The 22,545-nt window shown below is 41.0% G+C and overlaps 1 protein-coding gene across 6 annotated transcripts in view; it reads right to left on the reverse strand.

Moving 5' to 3' along the window:
• dpp6a (dipeptidyl-peptidase 6a) overlaps nucleotides 1-22,545 on the reverse strand; it is a 350,399-nt gene that overhangs the window by 135,622 nt on the left and 192,232 nt on the right. The window contains exon 1 of one of the 6 annotated variants that reach the window (XM_036124846.1): nucleotides 21,308-21,716. The exons of the other annotated variants lie outside the window; for them this stretch is intronic. Coding sequence (XP_035980739.1) covers nucleotides 21,308-21,364 — 57 coding nt within the window. The 5' untranslated portion in view covers nucleotides 21,365-21,716. Of the gene's footprint in view, nucleotides 1-21,307; nucleotides 21,717-22,545 lie in introns of those variants that run through there. 6 annotated transcript variants of the gene reach the window in all.

Here is a 22,545-nt window from a genome sequence, read left to right on the forward strand (position 1 = left end):
TTCTAGAAGATGTCAGACACTGATGTTGGACAAGAAAGCCTTACCCACAGTCTCCAATACATTTGGTGGTGTAGAGGCTTGGTGTAGCTGCCTGGCCATGGCAACCCATTCCATCAAGGCTACCGTATTTTTCAGACTATAAGTCGCTCCCGAATACAAGTCGCATCAGTCAAAAACAATGCATCATAATGAGGAAAAAACATGTATAAGTCGCATCAGTGAAGTTGTAACCTGCCCAGACAACAGAGCTGTAAGCTAGCGCTAACTGTTATCAGCCTCACAGACAGCCCAATAAGTTCTGTCTTGGTCTGGGTCCTTTGAGCTGCACCACGCAACGCTCTGCTGCGTGAATGCAGACTGAAACAGCGAAACAACATACAAACATGTTGTCGGTCCTTGTTGTCCATAAGTTAATATTCTCTCTCTCTCTCTCTCTCTCTCTCATATATATATATATATATATATATATATATATATATATATATATATATATATATATTAGGGCTGGGCAAGTTAACGCGTTAATTTTGCGTTAATTCATTAGACTATTAACGGCGATATTTATTTTATCGCGCATTAACGCATGTTGCTCACATGCTTTCAGTCAGTGTCAGTCAGCAGGCGCTGACTGCAGCGCGTTGTCTCACGGCAGCACTCTCCCCCTCCCCTCTCGTACATGGCTCAGCGGCGCCAGCCAATCAGCACGCAGGCTCAGCCTGGCCCGCCCACTCAGCTCTCACACAAACTTAATACACAAACAGCTGAGAGAGACCGCAGCAGCGAAAAAACATGAACAGAGGAAGTAGCACCGTTTGGCTTTATTTTAATACCGTAAATGAAATCAAGCTGTATGTTTTGTAAAAAGCCGGTTCATTTTAGTGGAAACACAACAAATTTATCTAAGCACGTGAAAAAACATGAAAACGTCGAGCCCCAGAAACGGAGAGAGGAGACGAAACTTCTGTCATTGCCCCAACAGACCCACAGACGTCTCTGACTGAGGCGTTTCAGTCCTCCAGGGAACATCCAGGTAGATCAGTGGATGGATGGATGGATGGATGGATGGATGGATGGATGGATGGATGGATGGATGGATGTTACTGGAGCCCACACATAACATGTAATTAAGACCTTGAAAGAACCCAGTACATATATTAAAAAGTGTTATTTAAGATAAGATAACATTAGTTAATCCTTTTTTTATCCCACGACGGGGAAATTTATAGGATTAAAGCAACAGGCAGGTGCACACAACACAGACAAAATTACATAAGGATTGAAATATATGAGGTGGATTAGCGAAAAAACACTGAACATAACATTATTATTATTATTATTATTATTATTATTATTATTTAATTGTAATAATAAAATAAAAACCACAAAACCCAAAAGGTCAACAGTTTCATGATACATCAAGCTTAGGGGCTGGCTAATATACAGCAGGTCAAAAAAGGCCATATTTTGGCTGCAGTGCTTGCTGTTCTCTTATGAAGAAAAGATCAACTAGTGCACTAAATTCAATAGATGGGTTGAAAATATCCAGTATAAAATAAGTGCTACAAATGTTACAACACTTTTGTTCATATGGCAGCAGAACATTAAAATAAAAGTGCTCTTTACACTACTTTTGAATTCATTCTTGGAGTTTGTAAATACAATGCGATTAATCGCGATTAATCGCGATTAATCAGGGCGATTAATCGCAATTAAATATTTTAATCGTTGCCCAGCCCTAATATATATATACTATAGACAGTAATGCTTACTCCTTGATTCAAGCTGGTCAAGATAAATTACCATTTAAGTTTGATATGCAAGTCGCACCTGAATATAAGTCGCAGGATCGGCAAAACTATGAAGAAAAATGTGACTTCTAGTCCGAAGAATACCGTAAGTTAAGTTCAGTGGTCTGTAGCTAACAGACTTTACAGAAATGTGTTGATCTGTGAGCACTATGTGCTTCTGCATCCACTGAAAAAAAAAATCTGTGATTTTGCATGTCCTACGAGGTCGCCACCATTACCAATTCCTCACATTTTGTTATAACACAACTAAAAGTTGACTACAGATTATTTTGTCATAAAGAATTTTCACAAATGGACTCAAATCACAGGAGATGTCCTATCAAAACACCAGGGTGGAATCCAGTGATGCCCTGAGAGCGACCCATACTTTCACACGTTTGTAGAAGCAAAAGCATGCTTTCATGCTGGACTTTATACACCGGTAGCCATGACAGGGACTGAAACAGCTGAATAAAATTATTTGGATTGTTGATCAAAAACTTTCTGCAGTACAGTGAACTAGACTTCAATTTACCTCTTCCATTTCATACACTTGACGTTTTTTTCTTTTAAATCCTACCATAACCAGATTTATTTGCTCGTTTGCCTCCAGTCTACAGTTCATTCCCATCTTTTGCCCTGGAGCTGACCTCAGTAGATACCAGGAAAGATGAACATATCACAGAAACGCTTATTTTATCCTTTTTGAGCTTTCAACCTCTGGTTGTTATGTGATTTGGAAAATATAGAAGCCTTTTGAGTAACAATCTGCCTCCACTAGTGAATACACACACAACCTAAAAGTGTTAATAACTATGCTAATCCCACTCATTTCTAACATACTATACAAATGGCAGCTTCAAATGTTAACTTCCTATTCTTTCAGCTAATGACAGCTCTGGCAGGAAGGCTCAAAAGAAACGTTTTTATTACTGTAAATAATATTTATGAAAGAGATTTGTAAAACTTTACAAATCTAATCAGGAATAGAAAATCTCTGATTGGGGTCATCTTTACATAGTATAACAAATTAAAAATATATATTTTCACAGCCCTCGTGATGAAAAGCATTTAACTTCACTTAGCAAACAAGACAGCGCCCATATTCTCTTATATGCTTTAAGTAATAATGACACTTAGTGGTTAAAATTCAAACAACGCAGACACAGAGCCTTTCACTGAGACCCCACAGTGTTGCTGCTGAAAAACCCCACTGAAGGTTTAGTTCCACAGGACAGGTCTACGATGGTCTATTCTGTGCCATTTCTGGTCCGCTTCCATTTTTGGCTTCCATGTTTGGAGGCTGCTGCTCTTTTGCCAAAATAAAATATCAAATGCTTCGCTCTATTTTGGGAACTCTGGGAACTCTCATATGATTGGCTGAGGAACCAGGAAGTAAATACGGGGTACATTCTGCACCAAAGTAGTTCTGGACCATACCTCTAGGCTTGAAAGGAGAAAAACGGGACTAAGACATAGTTGATGGAGAGGATGATAGTTTATAGGGAAAGTTATTTCCACCCCAGGGGATAAATGAGAATGATCTAGGTTGATTTTACAGTAAATATCTGACTTATAGTTCCTTTACATTTTATTAATATTTCTATGTCTGAGAATGACATAATAGCTTTCAAACTACTGAAGACAATGGGTACAGCGCAAAAGCCAATCAAAATATTAATCAAAAGCCTATATGTTTATTTAATGTAGATATATGTATAAATGAGATAAAGCACAGTGCTTACAAAATGACAACAAACTGAATAAAGTTTAATTTTGCATTGCATCTACCATTTCTTCAGCTGATATCTTTGGCATAACCTCATTTGCTAACCCTTAGCCCAAGGGGAAAAAAAACAACAAACATTTAAAAGTTTGAAGAAATTTTAGTTAAGTATGCGGCTACGTTTGGCAGCTGTGACAGTTTGTTGGCTGTTTCTGTTGCTTTCTAAGCTCTGTCAAATAGGATTAATCATCCGGTCCTCCCAGAAACATTAAAATCAACTAACTGAACTCTACCAGAACCGCCTTATCTCTTTGTTCCTTCCAGCACACTGCTTGGGATAGGTCCAGGTTTTAGACTCAGCTACACCTCTATGATACTCTGACAGCCATTCATCTGCTAACACACTGGTATAACTTAGAAATCTCACAAATGTCAGTATGATGAATTCAAGTTTTAGAATCCAAAGATTCAAAAAGTTTATGCATCGACCCATTAATTCCTTGAGCACTTCTGACACAAGTAGAAGCAGAACATGCTGTAACTCTGAGATAACAGACATGACCATGAGGCAAAAGCAGACAAGATTAATTCAAGCACGTAAAACTAGAAGCTGTGTGGACTTTTAATCAACTTGGCCTATCACCATTGAAAATAATAGAGTAAATCAGTCTGACTCTGCAATAAAACTGCATGCCAAATTGCATTAGGGTGATTACTGGAGCTGGATTTTTCTGCAATAAATAAGACTACCGAGCGCACAAAACACTTGCTTTTTTTAAATGATGTACCATTGAGCTCAACTGCAGGGGATGGACTGACTGGGAATATGCGTGTATAAATGTGTGGGCCAGACTGTTGGCAATTAGCTCCCTGCGAGGAAAACGAAGCCCCAGTAAACTGAACATGTGACAGATTTCCTTTTCCCAACTAGACACGGGCCAGCTTCTTTACGTCACAGTTTCAGAACAATAAAAGATTTGCACTGAACTGGCAGAGACAGTTTTGGGGTTTTCACTGGCTCCAATGTAGAGCAGTGTTAATCCTCCCCCACCTGTTGCTGCAAGATGTCAGCTGTAAAAATACTAGTAGGATGAAGGGAAAGATCCGTAAGGTTTCCCCTCTTTTAAAAAAAATAAAATCAACCCCAAAACAGTTTGCTGTTGGCAAATGTTCCCTCCCACAATAAACACTGGATGGTTTGGCTTGAATCCAACAGGAGATCCACCAGCACTTGGATAAGACAGTGTTATTTCAATCAGACTTTAGAGAAAACATACAACAATCAGCATCTCCATCAGTAAAAAGAAACACCCTAAAGCAAACTTCCTACTTTTCCAACAGCTTAAAATCTAGCCAACACCAGCTTGTCTGAAGCTAGTCAACAAAAGAAAAACTCAAAATGATAAAAAAAAGGGCTTGCTGACAGCGAGGGATGGGTCTGTTAATGTTATCAAGTTACACCAGTGTTAAAAAAATATGGCGCTTGGCTGGCGAAAAGATGGCTACGACAGGCAAACAGCAAAGACAAAGTGGAGTCTTTGGAGATAGTTTCAGTCCTTAACAAAAGCTCTCATGGTGGGAAAATTGATCACTCTTATTGGGGTAACACTCTGTTACACTTAGCAAGCTACAAGATGGTTGGCAAGTTACTTTAAATAAAAGAAATGTGTTACTTTTTTTTTTTTTGCACTAACGTAATACAGGAAAACTGTGTTATTTTTACTCAAGGTTATCACATTGTAGGAATCTAACAACCGCACGTGCCTAGCAGTAAGTTTGATGGTAAATAAAAATAAATAAATAACAGACTGCCACAGGCTCATTATTGAGGCACAAAACATTACTGAAAAACTAGCCAATAGCGGCTTGTCAGGCTCCGACTGTTACATTAAAAATAGCAGACTGGGACTGGAAAGTGATAATGAGCCGTTGCCGAAGGAGCCAAAGTCACGGTGGCAAGTGTTTGCGGATTAGGGGACAACATCCTGAGCAGAACCAAATTATTCCTGCTGTACTATAGTTTCAGAAGTTTCCACAGAGGAGAACTAAATAAATAGACTTTTATTTGCCTAATTTATCATCAACAGGGGCTTATGGACGCGTTTAGCCAGTACTCCAGGCAAGCTAAGTTGAGGTGTTAATTCTAGCTCATAAATGACCAGTAGGCGTAAATCTGATTTCAAATCAGATTTCAGTGCTGTCAAGTGTGCTTTACTGCATTTGATTTTTTGAGTATAAAGTTTCACTGTAAATTTCCCTATAGTAACTATGAACTGGCGTTCTGTCCAGACTGTACCACCACGAACACCCACCTTTGATAACTTTCTCTTTGTTTCTTTGCATGTAAATCAAAATAACTGTAAATAACATCAGAAATTATACCAGAGTTGTAATGATAAAAGTAATGCAATGCTTTTAGTGGCTGGTTTGACAGTAGTTGAATTTTGTTTAAACATAAAATCCTATGAAATATAACATCCATTGAAATATAAACTAAAAAAAAACTAAGATAAAACAATATTCCTGCTCAGGACTTGAGAATCTCACAGCTTGTGCCTAAGGTCAGCCCATTCAAATCTGTGTTTTCTCTCTGCAGAAACCTTTTTCAGTCACAACATCTCCATAGAAACCAGCCGACCGCTGGGCATTTGGAGTGGGCCCAGCAAATGTCATGATGAAAGTCAGTCTTTCATGCACGGACACTAAGCGCCACTGAGGAGACACGCAATAGCTGCCAATATTTTGACCATGGGAAATCAGCAGGGGACTGACATCGTCGCCTTTGACCATGTTTGAAAGCATGAGGAGGCAGCGGCGCGGGATACACGCCAGCTGATCGGCACTCAGGGGAGGCGAGCGGACAACACGACTGTCAGATTACAGAGATGCGCTTTTTTCCACCACTCGGCAGAGATGATATTGCCTCTATCCGCAACCCCTCCCTTTAACATTCGCACTCCCTCCGCTATAATGTGATGGGCTGTCACATTGAAGTTCCTCGAGCTGGTCAATTTGAAAGGATATCTGTATTCCTCACAGGAGACTGACTGCAGCCATAACAATAACACTAAAGGTTTGAAGCGTTAAATGTCAGCGGCAAGGCTGGTCGGAGGACTGGCCCGGGCTTTGAAAGGCAAGCTCATTCCTCTACATGTGTGTCCTGGCGGTGCGCTCAGATGCCAAGTTCTGGTCACAGCCTTTAGGCCGCTGCAGGCTATCGAGTGGCTCTGCGTGCTGCCTCGTGAAGCAATTAGGAGAACTCCAAAAACAAAGGAGTCATTTATTCCTCATCAGTTTTCACATAATAGCTCTACAAATGAGGTTTGGTGATAAAAGGGAAAGAAATTAATTTATCTAAAATTTGCAATCAAAGCTTAAACGGGACAAAGATAATGACAGGTGCAAAGGTGTGCATCACTTTTTAAGCCATCGCAGTTCCTCCTACAGTGCCACAAATAACCTCTGGCAGCGTGTCCAACGGAGCCGGAGCACAAGCTTCTCCTAATTTGCATCCCAGCCCACAGGCAATTACCTGCTTATCGTTTGTGACTAGCACTCGCTCTTTTGAACGTTTGTCGCCGACGTGGAGGTGGTGCAGAGAAAACAAGAGGAACCCGAGGGGGGGGGGTGGAGGGTGGCAGACAACAAACTTGGATATGCCAGGCGTATCAATTAGAGGCTCGGCGGAACATGGCGGCTCCCGATCGCCTCCCTGCTCCGCAGCTCTGGGCCCCTAATTACAGCCGGTCGATAAGGGCAGAAAACACGAGCTCAAACGGACTGAGGCAAGGCGCAGATAAACACGAGCAAAAGTGGACAAGAATACAAACACTTTACCGTACACACTCATCACCATTTGGCATATCTAATGCGTACAGACGTCACACAAGCAAGCCGATAGTCTGAAGACGATGGATTTGATAAGCTAAAAACCACAGCTTTAAATTCCAAAAGGTCTTAATCTTATTTATCTTCCATAAATACACATTGACTGAATACCAAAAAAGATCAAGGGTACAAATAGAAGGTAAGGCTCAGTTTTTACAAGCACGCTGCTACATTTCTGAAAAATACTTGGAATATTTTCACATTTTAGGCTCGGCGGTAGCAAACGGCGCACGCAACACATGTTCAGTGGCCTCGCTCCTCAACATGGCCGTCCCAGGATTGAGTCCCAGCCTGTGGACCTTTGCCACTTGCCCCCCCCCCCCCCCCCCTCCCATTTCCTGTCAAATACTGTTAAAGCCCACTAGCAGCAAAAAAATTTTTTTTTGAAAAACTTTAGTCTCAAACCTCAATATATTTTGTTGAATAGATCGACATAATATAGCGAGTAATAGTGAAACAGAAAGAATTTGGATAAACTGGTTCTCAAACACCTTTATACGGATAATCAAAATAAAATTGAGATCACCAAATTTGCATATTACCTAAATTTAGTTTAGCTATATTCAGGCTGGTTTACGGCTGACGCACGTCATGTGCGTCGCAACAATTATGTGTGAAGGGGACGTGTCCCCTCCACTTTTGAAAGCTATCCGACTGGAACCCGCTCACATTTATAAAAAAAAAAAAATGACGGCCCTTGCGCTGTTTCTTTTGCTTCCCGAGAGAATCCATTCCACTGGATTGTTAGGAGAATGGTTATACGTCTAAAGCTCCACTCCATGTTTTCCTGGATACCAACAACATCTCACCGCACCGCTGTTTTCTCCAAGCATAAATAAACTGAACGGCAGCTGGAAACTGCGCAAGGTAAAGTGGGCATGGCTAAAATTATGCCAACCTGTCAAACAGTCATCCACGATGAAGCACATAACGTTTAATGCAGATCCAATTATGCATCAGGGAGCTATAGCTGTTTAAATATCTGATCCAGATTTGTAGGTTGACAAAGATCATTGTGTCTAGCTTTTTGCATTTTTTTAAAACTTTTTTACATTGCCTCACAATGAGCCCAGGGTCATGTAAAATGACTGCTTAACAAATACACATTTAGGAGGACTCTACTTAACTTTGCTTTACCAGTATGAAGTGTTTGCAACCCCTGATCCTTTCCCAGACACAATATACATCAGAAGATTCCCAACAAAGAAGCAAAATGTCAAAGTTTCCCAACAAGACAGTCGTTTTCCCCCAATGTCTGTGTAGCTAGCTGTAGAGCGTCACCTGTCCTGTAAAATATTAGTCCTTTATTTAGTTAATGATGCATCCATTTTGAAGCAATACAGGATAATTTGTTCCGTATTATGTCAGATAAACATGTCTGTAACACACTTATCAACATTTAGTCTAATATGAACTAAATTAAACGCAGGAATTAATGCCAGCACAATGATCGTGGCGGGATTTAAGCAGGACCACCTCACCTGTGCTGCTTTCATGGCTGCCCAGAGACGAACCCTACACACCTGTCTGTCTCACACTCCGTTCAGCTACACTCCGAAGCGAAAACCCTTGTAAAAATACAGATGGGAGTGAGAAGAGGTAAATCACTGACTGAAGAGCATCAGCGGGGACAAAATTGATACTTTAGCAGTCTATGAGCTCATTGGGTTCAGCTGAGGCGCTATGTGGGGTTACAACATTTGTAAAGCTGTGACAGAGATGGAGTCATGGCTTTTCTGGGTTTTGTTTGCTTTTTGATTCAACTGCGTATAGTTTTAACGGTGTTTGTGGTGGTTTATATAACCATTTAGCCACGATTCAGACATTTTTGGGGATATTTCTATGTTTTACTATGTAGACTTCACATGAATTAAAAGAGATTTGAAAAAAAAGAAATAAATAGTTAAATTCCTCCCCTGCCACAATGCTAGTGGATGATTGAACTTCAGACGTGTGTTGAGGTGGTGGTGGGCGGTTTCAGAATAAACTATATTCCAAAATAAAATGCTCTACTAACTGCAGTCAAAACAAGAACCTTGTCAGACCAGTAAAGTCAGTGTGAGTCACACGGGACTGGAGAAAAAAACGCAGCCGCAGCTGGTAAACCGTACTTTAGCTACACCTCCCCTAATCAATGCCACCCCCCCACTTCAAATGCTTTTGACACCTCTGACGCATGTTCGTTCCGCGGAGACATGACATCTGCAGCATTTATGCTCATGTAGGTTTTTCCTCTGAAGTAGCACTATTCTCCTAGACTCTAGAGGGCAGTGTTGCGCTCCTACATCAAGTGTACGACACCCCACTCCACATAAGAGTAGAAAACTCTATTGCTTTCAATTGTTTTAAAGCATTTTCCTTTCTTCCATGAGTGACGGCAATTTCTGTCCAGGAATTGTTAATTTGTTGATCAATGTGATCATTTAGGTGCAAATTATGAAGATGTCTACATTTATGAACCTCTGCCAAAAGGAGCTCTTGCTCATCCGCCATGTTTTTACGTGCAGGACTGTCACTGTAGTTAAGAATTTTCCTAATTGTAAACTTTTAGCGCCGCTGAGGGGGGTGGTAGCCAAAATAATGTAATATGGCCGCCTGGATCTAGCAGATGCGTCAAGCATAAACCAGGATTTAGGCTCAGGTTCTAAAATAATGTATTCAACGGTTTGAACATCTAGAGGTCGTTAAATAAATCACAACGTTGAAAAGTGTTTGACAACAGATGCAAACCTGCCAGGACATTGCAGGTTTGTTTGCTGATGTTCTTCGGTCTGTTTTGTTCTCATGGTTGAGCCCCAACAACTACATGCACAAATACTATGTGCATTCAGCATCTACAACCAGGCATATGGTTCCATTTATTTATATAGCGCCAATTCACAACACATGCCATCTCAAGGCACTTTACAAAGTCAAATTCAATTAAATCTTCCAGACAGATTGGAAACTTTTTGATCAACCTAAGGAAACCCAGCAGGTTGCATCAAGTCTCTCTAAGCAGCATTCACTCCTCCTGAAAGAGCGTAGAGCCACAGTCGTCTGCATTGTTGATGGCTTTGCAGCAATCCTTCATACTGAGCATGCATGAAGCGACGGTGGAGAGGAAAACTCCCCTTTAACAGGGAGGAAAACCTCCAGCAGAACCAGGTTCAGTATGAATAGTCATCTACCTCAACCGTTTTGGTAGTATCCTGCTGTGGGGCAGATTTAGTTAGGTGGGGACAGGGCATCCGGTCAGGACTAAATACATGTTGAAAGAAAACCAGTTAGAAGCAGCAAAAAAATTGAGGCTTGTTTGGAGGTTCAGCTTCTACAATCATACTTAAATGACCCTGAAATGGTTTACATCAATGCAAATTTTTGTGTTGGAATGGCATAAAACTAACAGAGAATCTCACTTAAAAATCTGTTTTAACAGCTTCCCTTCATGCAACCTGACCGAGTCTGAGATTGTGCTTTGGAAACAATTTCAGCCTCTAGACCATGGGTGTCAAACTCCAAATTTTGATGATTACAAAAAGTGGGACACATTTTTCTGATTTGCATTTCGCCAAAACTATTTCAAAACCATGTGTCATTTTCCTCCCTCTCCCAATTAAATACATTCACCTTTGGGACTGTTTTGCATTCAATTTGCATTCCCTAAAAACAGAAACATTGTTAGACTGAACACAAAGGAGCGAAGTTAAAAATAAAAGCAACGACTGTGGTGACATTTAATTCGACCATTTCGCCAAACACTGAATATTTATTAGAAAATTAAGCCACCCCTCTCGTCTCATAAGCCATCTCGGCAAAGAACATTTGAATCATGACAACAATCATGACGGATCACCGAGGTGGCCGTCTGGCAATCTCGCCTCTAATCTCCACTTCAGGCCCCAACATCACGGCTCAATTGTTCATAATTGCCCTCAGCATGAACTGCGGCACAAACATTAGGGGCATCCAATCCCCCTCTAAATCCATCTTCCATCTCCTCTTATCAGTCGAGGGGCGCTCACCAAACACGAGCAATTGGTGCATTATCTATTGAGATTTCCAAAGTGAATAGTTGCACTAATCTGTTTTGTCCCCCCACCCCCACCACTTCCCTTTTCTTCTCAGACTGATGTAATAAAAACGAAACAAAATCAGCCTGATGTGACCAATCAGATGTGCGGTTTCAAATGAATTCTGAGTATTTCATCAGAGAGATGTGCTCGAGTGAATCAGCCCGAGCTGGAAAGGCAAACAAAGCACAGATTGAAGATTAGCTGGAAATATTCAGTGAGAGGTTTAGTAGAATCTCAAATATACAGTACTGGGGAGAAAAAAACCGAAAAAAAAAAACCCCTCAGTAACATGTTCGCTGCTTCCACATGATTAAAGCGGGAGAGGTAGCAGCGAGGGGCAGCTAATCAAATTAATTTGGTTATCCAATCAGCATCAGCAACTCAGACCAAGTCTGCAAAAGCAGGAGTTTTTTGCAGCTTGCCGGTCTGCAGCGTACGAGTGCTTCGTGTTAATAACACCAAGGTGGAAAGAGCTCAGCAATGACCTCAGAGAAGCAGCTGTTGCTCGCCTAGATCCGGTCAGGGCTGTAAAACCATTCAAAACGAGCTCTGCATGCAGATTACATTCGTTCAAATGGGCAATTTGCATCTTAAAAATGTGCGTGTGGAAAGTCCTGAAAATAAATGCAGTTAAAAAAAGAACTTGTATTACCGCTAGAACATACACAAAAAAAGAAAGAAAGAAACATTTGCATTTATTCTGCAAAAGGCTGCGTGAATGTAAGCTGAATGGATGGCATGATCTACTGAAGGAGCTCAACTGAAGCAGAAACTTCTTTTACACTTCACCAAACAAAGCAAAACAAAAAAAAAAAAAAAAAAAAAAAAAATCTGATGTGCATCTTTGCCCCAATAAACACACCCTACACGGTCACACGTGTGCACACGAATAATACGCGGCATGAAAAAAAGATTAGCGGTTTATTTCAAAAACAGGTTTCGAGGACATTTATGGTTGAATGAAAACCAGCCATCTGCCCATTGTTGCAGGCGTGTAACCGTCTGCCGCAGGTCTTTGGTTGCTTTGTCGGAAGATGCTGAAGGCTCCCACAGACGCGTACAATGCTGAGTAGCAGAGAGCGCCACTCTGGAGACGGTGCCGTGTCATTCGTCAATCCAGAAGTTTTTGAAAGGGATTTTCTGAGTGAATGACGGTGAAACGGCTTGAATTGAGGCAAACATAATCTACAAGGTTTTGTACGCTCTCTGGGTTTTTAAATAAAATAAAATAAAAAAAAAACTCAAACACTTAACTATTCTTTGGATTTAATTTGCCATTAAAGATTTTTTTTTTCAATCCTTGCATAAGGACACACACACACCGAGTCCCTGCACTGTCTTTATCTGCAGAGAGCGTTGTAGTAGCTCTTTCAACTCAATACTGCAGTTGCTGTCAAATGTTTTGCTTCAGCTTCCTGCGTCTATTAAATCGTTTTCTTAAAGAGAGCTAAATGAGACGGCAGGAAATGCGGTTCTAATTAAAGATGCATGAGTCTGCTGTCCCACGATGTCGTCTTATAGGTCCCCAAAAGACTAAATGTCTGGTTAAACGGGTTCATTTCTCTCCACATGGACAGAAGTCATTGCGACAGTCCATCCAGAACATACGATTTATCGTTAGCGCTGCATTTTCATCCACAGGTGTTCTCAGTCCACCGTTTCTGTGTCTGCTTACATCTCTGTCCATTCGCTGATTACTTAAAATGACCGGAGCAGTAAGACAAACATCTTTAAATCTCAGTTTTTTTAAATCTCACATATCTCCTGTTTCGTTTTGTTAGACAGCTGTTTATGATCTAGCATTATGTAAATATTAATATCCTGACTGCATTTTTTTTCTTGATTTTAATGGTAATTTGAAGACATTGGTTTTCATTTATGTTGACTCAATCATAGTTAAATGTGTTTAACTGCATTATAATTGTACTTAATTAGAACTTTCTGATTGGACTTTAATTGAGTTGTTTATTTTCAACTTAAAGTGTCGTGAGGTGACTTTTCTTGGCAACTTGGCACTGCACAAAAACTAAAGGAAAAAAAGCTATGTTAAGAAAAATGAGAAAAAAGCATCCCTTCATGCATATGGATTAAATAACTACAGCAGTTTCATGTCTTATGCTTCATTTTGCTCTGAATCTTTGCTACTCTAGGTGAATGACAGGGTGCTCGGATGCTGAATCCCTCACAACAATCTAATCTGCAGCTGACATCGCTCCGTGTGCGACCACCTCGCTCTTTACCAGGTCACCCTGACATCTGCTTCGGCAGGACATTCTGGCTAATGCCGAAAAAAAAAATCCACTTACAGTCCAATACCAAAGTACCACAGATGTATCTGCAAGGTAACACAAAGATACATAAACAGATAACGGCCGTTCTTTGTATTTGCAGATTAAGGTTTATGCCGTTTATCATCCTTTTCGGCAGTTTTTTCCCCCACATAAAACTAAATTAAATACTTATTGATGATCCATTAGTGTGCCAATTTCCTCTTGAAAAGCTCTAATCTGTAATCAACGAGTCAAACACTGAAAAATATGAATTATTTACAGTTCAGAAAACACGTCAATACTCAAACCTCGCCGTTTTTACAGGCTTTAAGCATATCAATGTTGCATTTTGTGTCCAGTTCTGTGAAAATCAGTTATAAGTCAGTGACAAATGCTTTGATGCATAAATGGAGATAATCATGTACTTTCTGCTTGATTAAAAAGCTTGACTTGCATCAAGAAACTTAATTCCCACCCTAACACCACATTATTTTGGTCAATGTTCATTATATTGAATTGCTAAATTAAATTAAGTTTCTTCATAATGAAAATCAGAATCAGCAGGTTACACAAAAACAACCTGTAAACGCCTGACCTGTGCGTCTCTTTTTACCGTCATTAACCAAAACCATATATTCTTACGCACATTGTATCTTTTGTTGTAATCGATTTTACTCACCCGCCTCTCACTAATTCACAATTTCTCTTTATTTCCCGCTTATTACCGGCACAAAGAAAGGTGAGCGTTGGTATGGGTCTATAACAGGAGCTCGTTCTGAGTACCTGACAGCTGAGAGCTCAGCAGAGAGAAAAATGCCACATTCACGTGTCGCAATCACCATAAAACACAACAAAAGATACAATCTCATGGCACCAATAAAACCTAAAAAAGGCTGAGTGCTGCTGCATCCTGGGCCAGCTATGGCTCCGTCTATCATTGCTCTCCTCCTCTGGCCCCCTAGATGACCATTTAACTCACCACCACCCACACGCTGCTCCCCTCAGCTGTTACTCAAGCTGCCGTCATGGCACAATCCGAGGGCTTGGCTCTAAATACTCCCAAAGTCCTTTACTATCCGACCAGTGTGAAATGCTAAAGAATTTCACTTCGACGAGACAGATTGTACGTTTCAGGTCTTCTTCACGGTCCCCAAGTTTATAACTTCAGGCAGTAACAGATACCCACTATTACAAAGTTTTACAGTCGCATAAATGGCAATAAAAATGGAGAAAAAGCAGATTACTGGCCTGAGTGATAGAGGTGTCTCTGCTGCAGAGCTGAATACTAATCGTTGGAACTTGTGACCCTGCTTTTAAAAAGGCACAAAAGGCCAGGAATAGAAGTTAATTTGAGATCATACCCCATTTGATATAATTTATAAGGCCTTGCACACTTCATCACGTTGTTTAAATTTTTTTATTGTGTTTTAATTGGATTATAGGTTTCAAGTGAAAGATGATGCTGTATTTTTCAAATCACACTTTATTTTATACTTGACCTGATCCTGCGACTTATAGTCAGGTGCGACATATATGAAATATATAACGTGTTTTAAATAGCAATTCATACTGACCATCATGAACCAAGGAGTAAACATTACTGTCTATAGCTGCAAGAGGGCGCTCTAGGCTTGTGAAAAGTATATGTTGCGCCTTAACCACTTAACAATTAATTCAAATATTATCTTAAAAACAACAAAGACTGAACGTGTGTGTGTTGTGTCGCTGTTTTAGTATCATTCACGCAGCGGAGTGTTGCGAGGTGCAGCTCGAAGGGGGAGCCCAGACCGTGAGAGAACCTCTTCATTGGGCTGTCCGTGAAGCTAACAACAGCTAGCGATCATGTTGTCTGGGCGCTTTACAACTTTGCTGATGAACTTCAAGAGCTTTACTGACATTTCTATGTTGCTCTCAAACATCTGTGTCGTACTGTTAGCTTAGCACGTAGCACTGTTACGCTCAAGGTCTAATGTCAGTGTACCTTTCACAACTTTCAGCGTAAATGCGCTGGCGAGAGCCATTCCTGTAATCTGCTAGTTGTTATGCTAACTTACATAGTTGAACCTCCCTGGTATGTTCCAAGTTATTCGGCCTGTTGTGGATGCAATTGCATAATTGAATAAGTTGCCTTACCAGATTAAATGCCGGTTTTTAGCCTTGGATTTTGTGAAATAAATTTCTAAATAAATGCATCTTATAGTCTTTTATTTAATTTTTTTTCGTCTTTATGACACATTTCTGACGGATGCAATTTATATTCTAGAACGACGTATAGTCCAAAAAATACGGTACATGGTTTTGACCAATTTTAAACAAATAAATACCTGAATATGTGTGTCGTGCGTTCACCGAGCTCCATTCAATCCATGATCTGATCGTAAAGAGAGGATGGACCAACTACAAACATGGCAACACATGGCTGTCCACCTAAACTGGCCCAAAGCGGGTGATGACAGTATTAAGGAGAGAAACAACAAAGTAGAAGGTTGTAACTTTGGAGGAGCTGCAGCGCTCCACAGCTCAGGTGGGTGACTGTTAACAGGACGACTGCTATCCGTGCATGTCACAAATCTGCCCTTTATGGAAGAGTGGCTAGTATAACATAGAACAGTTTGTCAAGTACTTGGAAGAAGGTCCTTTGGTCAAACGGGACCAAAACTAAACGATTTGCTCAACAAAAAAGACAATATTTATTGGTGAAAACTAAAAGCCTGAAAACACCTTTCCCATGCTAAAACATGGTGGCGGCAGCATCGCGGTATGGGAGGGATTGGCTTGGACAGGAGCAGAGACACTGTTCAGAGTTGATTGGGAATATAAATGGAGGGACACGCTGAAAGACAACCTGTTAGAGGCTGAAAAGAAGTAAGACTGAGGCCTAAACATTCAGCTCCGGCTAAGCTGACGGGTTCAGATCAAAGCAGACTCATGTTAGCATGGCCCAGTAGAGGTTCAAAACTAAATCCCATTGACAAGCTGTGACAACACCTGATTCCCTGGTGTTCACAGCGCCATCCAATCGGAATAAGTTAGGGGCAAACATATAAGTCAAGGTGTCCAACGATGATAGAGACCTGTGGCTGTAATTGAAAAACCATCTTTAGTCGTAATGTTTAGCCTCAGAGGAGCTGAATACAAGTTGCCGCCATGTCTTTGGGGCTTTTACATGGAATAATTTCGGATATCATGTATCCTTTTGCTTCCAGTTCCTAATTCTGCACGACTTTGTGTTGGTTAATTACATAAATCCCGAGAAAACCCTTTGGAGGCACAGTGTTAAAAAGTTCAATGGGTTTGAAAACTTTTTGATAGGCACTGCTTAGCTCGCGGCACAAACAATTTAATTTCAAGTCCGCTGGTTTGGGGACATCTTTAGGCATCAACGTGTCTGCCTGGGCGAATCTTGGTGATTTTTAAAAGCACGGGAAAAAAAGCATTAAATTAGTCTAAAGCGTTTTTGCCTCTGCAGACACGTCACCTACCCCCCCATACCCCCTCCTCAGCTCCACCTCTCGCACCTCCACACCCTCCGCCTTGTTTCACTAATGAGTGTCAGAGCTGCGGCTCTGGTTTGATTACAGAAGAGCGGCTGCTGCTATCTCCAGAGAGCTGCCCTCTCACGGTGCTCCCTTTCCCCGGACCACGAGCCCTGCAAGCACACCATCAATCAGTAGGTATCAACAGGACCTCACGCAATCATGGTGTCTCTGGATGCTTTCGTATCCTGCTGTGTCGACATGTGCGCAAATGGACATGGGTTGTTTTAAGGCAATTTTTCCCCCCTTTGTCGCAGCTTCACACCGCCAGAGAAATCCAGAGAAAGCCACAATTACCGCAACGACCCAGCAGGTCACAGCACCACCAGGTCTCTAATCTCCCCAGTAATTAAGGTCACTTGATGCTTGTTTTAAAAGGCAATTTCAGTATTTCCTCTAATATCTGCCAACATTAAAGGGTAATAAACCAACTCTGGGACTGTTGCCCATGATTACGGATGTAATCTTTAAAATTACAGCATTTGTTTGACTTTATCAGCAAGACCAGGGCAATACTTGAGGATTACATTAGTCAGATAATAGAAGATGAGTTAAGTGACTGTTTTAGTATTAAATAACACATCTTTCATCTCGAACTGAGAAATGAATAACTCATACTTATTATGTTTTTGTTAAATCGATGGATGTGAAGCAGGTTTTTCTAGCGATGCTTCACTGGAAAATAAAAACAGCAGCAGTCCTTTTTTCTGATTGTAATTTTTTTTAATTTGCTTTAAACCACGGTGAACCATTATACAAATGTTTAGTAGAGGGTCGCTACAATTATATTGGAAATTGTAAACTTAAAGCTAGCTTTAAAAATCACACTATTAGCCAAATTTTGTTTACTATTATTTGACCTTTTAAGGTAGATCGATGGATATTTTAGACTATCAGAAAGATAAATATTTTCATATACTCATTTGTTTTTCATATCGCCTGTATAAAAACCGAATTCCATTCATTTTAGAAAGTGCGTAGGAGTCAGTTTTTAAGCTTTCAATATGTTTGAATGCAAAAAAATTCACGATCAGATTGAAAAGTATCCGGATTAGAAAACAAAAGATAGTCAGATTGTACCGTTTATATGGGCACACAATCAATTAATCCGATCATAAAGTGCATTTACATGCACCTGTCTTTATTCAGAACAGAACAACTCTGATAATCTGACCCAATCTGCATAAAATGATTGAATTTGACTTTGGAAAGTGCCTTGAGATGACAAGCTTCATGAATTGGCACTATATAAATACAATTGAATCCATATGCGGCGATATCAAATTTCCCCTAAAACAACAGAAGAAGAACCTCAGTTTTTGCTGAACAACAAAACATATGAAACAAAGCAGCAGTATTATATGAGTTTGTTTTCTGAGCGTCCACGCTGGACTTGCCCAAGGTTCTAATTATGGTTGAAATGTTACTGAATAAACAACAATATTGAGCTTTTAATGTTTCAAAATGAAAGTCTGTATCGGGAGCACGGACAATTTTGCTTGCCGACGTGTTTCCGCCACAACAACGCAGAGAGACGTAAAGTTTACGTCGGGCGCACATGCGCACTCAGGTCAGTTTGCCACATTCAGAATACCTGGATCCTGACAAGCATTTACATGCCTGTCGATCGGGTTATAAATCACCATTAACCACCCCTCTCATTCGGATTACATTTTCATTCCAATTGAGCTTAATCTGGTCCCAATTTTCCAATTGCCATCTTTACATGATGCATTTTTATTCTGATCGGCCCTTTATTCCGATTACTTTCGTCCATGTAAACGTAGCTGCTGTTATGTCAAAATATCACAGGTGGATGTTAATATTAGGAGTCGTAGCTGCGTGTTCATATTGGGAGATGTTTGCGAAGGCGGTCTCTCTCAGTGCTGCTTTTTAAAATCCCATTTATTGGGCTCTACATTAGGGCTTCTGAATAAGTATTTGCACCAGATTGCAGCTGCAGGCCAGGGACAAGCAAAAACATCCTTGTTCACCCAATGGTAACTTCTGCTCAGAATTCAGATTGCAGAAGCTTTGAAATGAAACAAACAAAAGATACAAAAAAAAAAAGTTGCTAGTGTAGAATAATCCAGTTCTGGTTTGGTCCAACTATGAGGTTTTTGGATTTTGGAGATGATCAAATAAAGTACAGATTCCTTTAAAGAGAAAACAGTAAAACATCTGTTCAATCTGAGCGAAAAAACAGACTAACTTTAACATCTTTAGCCAGCTACTGTGTCTGACCTTATTTTCTTATATTGCTTACACTAGCAGGGCGGGAAAGAGGTTGCCCATTTGGCATCTACAAACAGGAAGCGTGCCCAACACCCACCGTGACGTTTTTCTATCAATTGCCCGGGCCATCCCCAGGCTAAGGCCCCCTGGGCAGAGAGCCGTAACGGCCACATCGAAAGCCACAACTGCATGCACCTACAGATTGCCCCAAATGAGCGGATTTTGCCCTCAGTGCCTTGAAAGTTTGAAGTTAAACACAAATTGGGTCAAAGTTGTGGGACGTACAGAATGTTTTGATGTATAGATGGAAATAAGTGATGAGAATCCAACAAGGATAACATCATTTGGGTCTTTCTTCAGACGCGAGAAGAGCTGACGTGGATTGTGCAGTGTGTAATCTTCATTTTTTTGTTGGTTACAAATAAAAAGTACGAGGCAAAGTCGAGCCCCATGAGATCTAAATCAATGTAGCTTTTTTCCTTCTTCTGCAAAACTGTCAAAATTCCTTGGAAAACAATGAAGGAGACCAGCCACTGCCAAACAAAAGAAAAACGATTGCTACCGGGAGTTTTGGGTTCATTATGATAAATAATGAAGTTTGAAAATTGCCAGTTGTTCAGTATTGTCTAAATTCCCAACCCATCGCCTAGTTACGTTGAGGATCGGGTCCGTAAAGTCTCTACCGCATGCACTGAATACACAAGCTCAGATCTTTGGATCTTTGAGCGCCTCCAAGGGTGTGACTGACAGTTTGCTGCTACAGCTAAGCAGGAGGAGACTGCCCACATGGAACGAAGAAATACATTTAAAAAAAATACTAATGAATAAATAAAAAAAAACCCAACAACAACTGAATGTCCCTGTAACCTTTTCTGTCATTTTTAGACGTGCAATGCACAGTTACAGATGCAGCTGACACATTTCCTCCAAAAGCTGACAGATGACAGGAGAGCTGAGAAAAAAAAATTCATTTTCTTATAAAAAAAAAAGAAAAAAAAGAAAATAAATAAGCCGTGTTGCTTGTTGACCTACAGAGCATTGTGCATCAGCGGGGAGGCAGGGCAGTGCATAAGAATGCACACGTTAAACGTTTTTGGTTCATTTTGCATGCACATACTCAGAGTCTTTTAAGTCTTAGGGAGATAAGTTGGTATATGGCAAGCACTTATGAAGCACAACTCTTTTCCCACATTCATTGGAGGAAGGGGGGAATCTTATTTCCTGTGTGATTTGGTTAAGTTTTGCAGGCTCTGGTCGCCCTGTGGAGGGGCATTAACAGATGCTCCATAGAGACAGCCTGATGAGGAATGAGAATAAAGCAGAAGCACACAGACACGCAACAGTGTAAAAAAAAAAAAAAAAATACAAAAAATGAAGGCTCCAGCCTTCTTGGGAAACTCGGGTTAATGGAGTTCTATTGCGGGAAACGCATTTAGGATGTAATTAAAACATGGCAGCTTGTGCACGCCTGATTAAAGTTGCCTTGATTGAGATGATTTGCGTGTTCTGCAGAGAGGTGCCGGTAACACGCAAGTCACTGGATAAAGCGCCAATGCATGGCGAAAATGATGATGATGATGGGGGGGTAAAATGTAACCATTACAATATGAAAGTGGGGGGAAATCCTCCAGTCGGAATGCACAGCTCTGCAGACAGCAATTCCAAACAGAGCAATTAGCGACCATAAAGAGTAACGCATATGAATTCCAGTAATAGTGCATGGGGAACTAGAAATAAAATAATAATAAATAAAAAAAACCTGCGCAGGTTTGTGAGCAAGGATAAAAATAACAAACAGGCGTCGCTCTACCTGGTCCTGCTGCTGAGCCGCTTTCGACGGCGCGTTGCCTTCCTTCGCGGTGGTCATGGTTCCCTAAAAGGAGGGGGGTGACAAACTGTTGTTCCCCTTTCGGCCGAGAGGAGAGGGGGGGGTGGTGGTAGTGGGGGGAAAAACACCGGTGGAACCGCGGAGACAGGTTCAAGAAGAAAGCAGTCTATTCACGGAGCCTGCAGGCAGGCGGGCGGGCAGGCGGGTGAAGGTGCGAAATAATAAGTGGCGAAAGGAGAGAGAGAGAGAGATGGAGAGAGAGAGGAAGGGAAGGTTCAGTCAGTGGGGGGAAAGGAGGAGAAACCGGAGAAAGAGAGGCGGAGAGAAGCCGCGCATCTCTGCTTGAAACGCTTCATGCGGGACTCCGATGTTCCACACGCGCGTGCCCACACCGGCGCCTCCGCACACTGCGCGCGCGCGCACGGTTCACAAGGTAGTGAGGGGACTGAAATTTAAAAAAACAAACTTTAGATTTAATGTAGTTGTTGCTCATTGGATTTGCTCTAAACTGCACAGAAAATATTTATAATAGCCAGGGCCGACCTAAAGTTGGATGAGGTCCAGATAGGTGCACCCCCCTCCACCTCCACCACCATTGCTAGCTAAGCACACTGTAGGTATACAGGTGCATCTAAATCGTTTAGAATGTAACAAAAACTTGATTCAGTTTAGTCACTTATTTTTAAAAATGTGAAACTCGTGTCGCAAAGGTTTTACTTCTCTTCATTTTGATGATTATTTGCAGCTGATGAAAACCTCAAACCAAGCTATATTGTAATATTACAGTAATGCTTTCATGTACTGCCTGGGAAGACTGTGCAATTTATTAAGTTGTCTTGCTGCCACTCACTGGCACATTCCACAAAAGATGTTTGCTGAGAAGCCGGCTGTTCACACTGTGCTGGATCCAATTAATGGAAAGGAAAAAGGTGTAGAAAAGGGAGCATAAGCAACATGGATAATGGCAACCTTGAGAGGTTTGTAAACCAAAGCTAAGAGTTGTCTTCAAGCCACTCTCGAACCAGGTCCAAAGCAACTTAGCCAGGCTAAGGCAAAAAGGACTGGACGACAGCTTGGCGCTCCAAGTCCTCATTCCACATGGAAGTAAATCCTGCCTATAAATAAAATAAATATAAGTCCCAGATTCTGGAGGAAGAGCTCGGAATCCAAGTTGCTGAGGTTCAGCAAGTTCCAACATCCAATAATAATTTGAAGAGCTA

Source organism: Fundulus heteroclitus, chromosome 21 (genome assembly GCF_011125445.2).
Source record: "Fundulus heteroclitus isolate FHET01 chromosome 21, MU-UCD_Fhet_4.1, whole genome shotgun sequence".
In the NCBI taxonomy this organism is placed as follows: Eukaryota; Metazoa; Chordata; class Actinopteri; order Cyprinodontiformes; family Fundulidae; genus Fundulus; species Fundulus heteroclitus.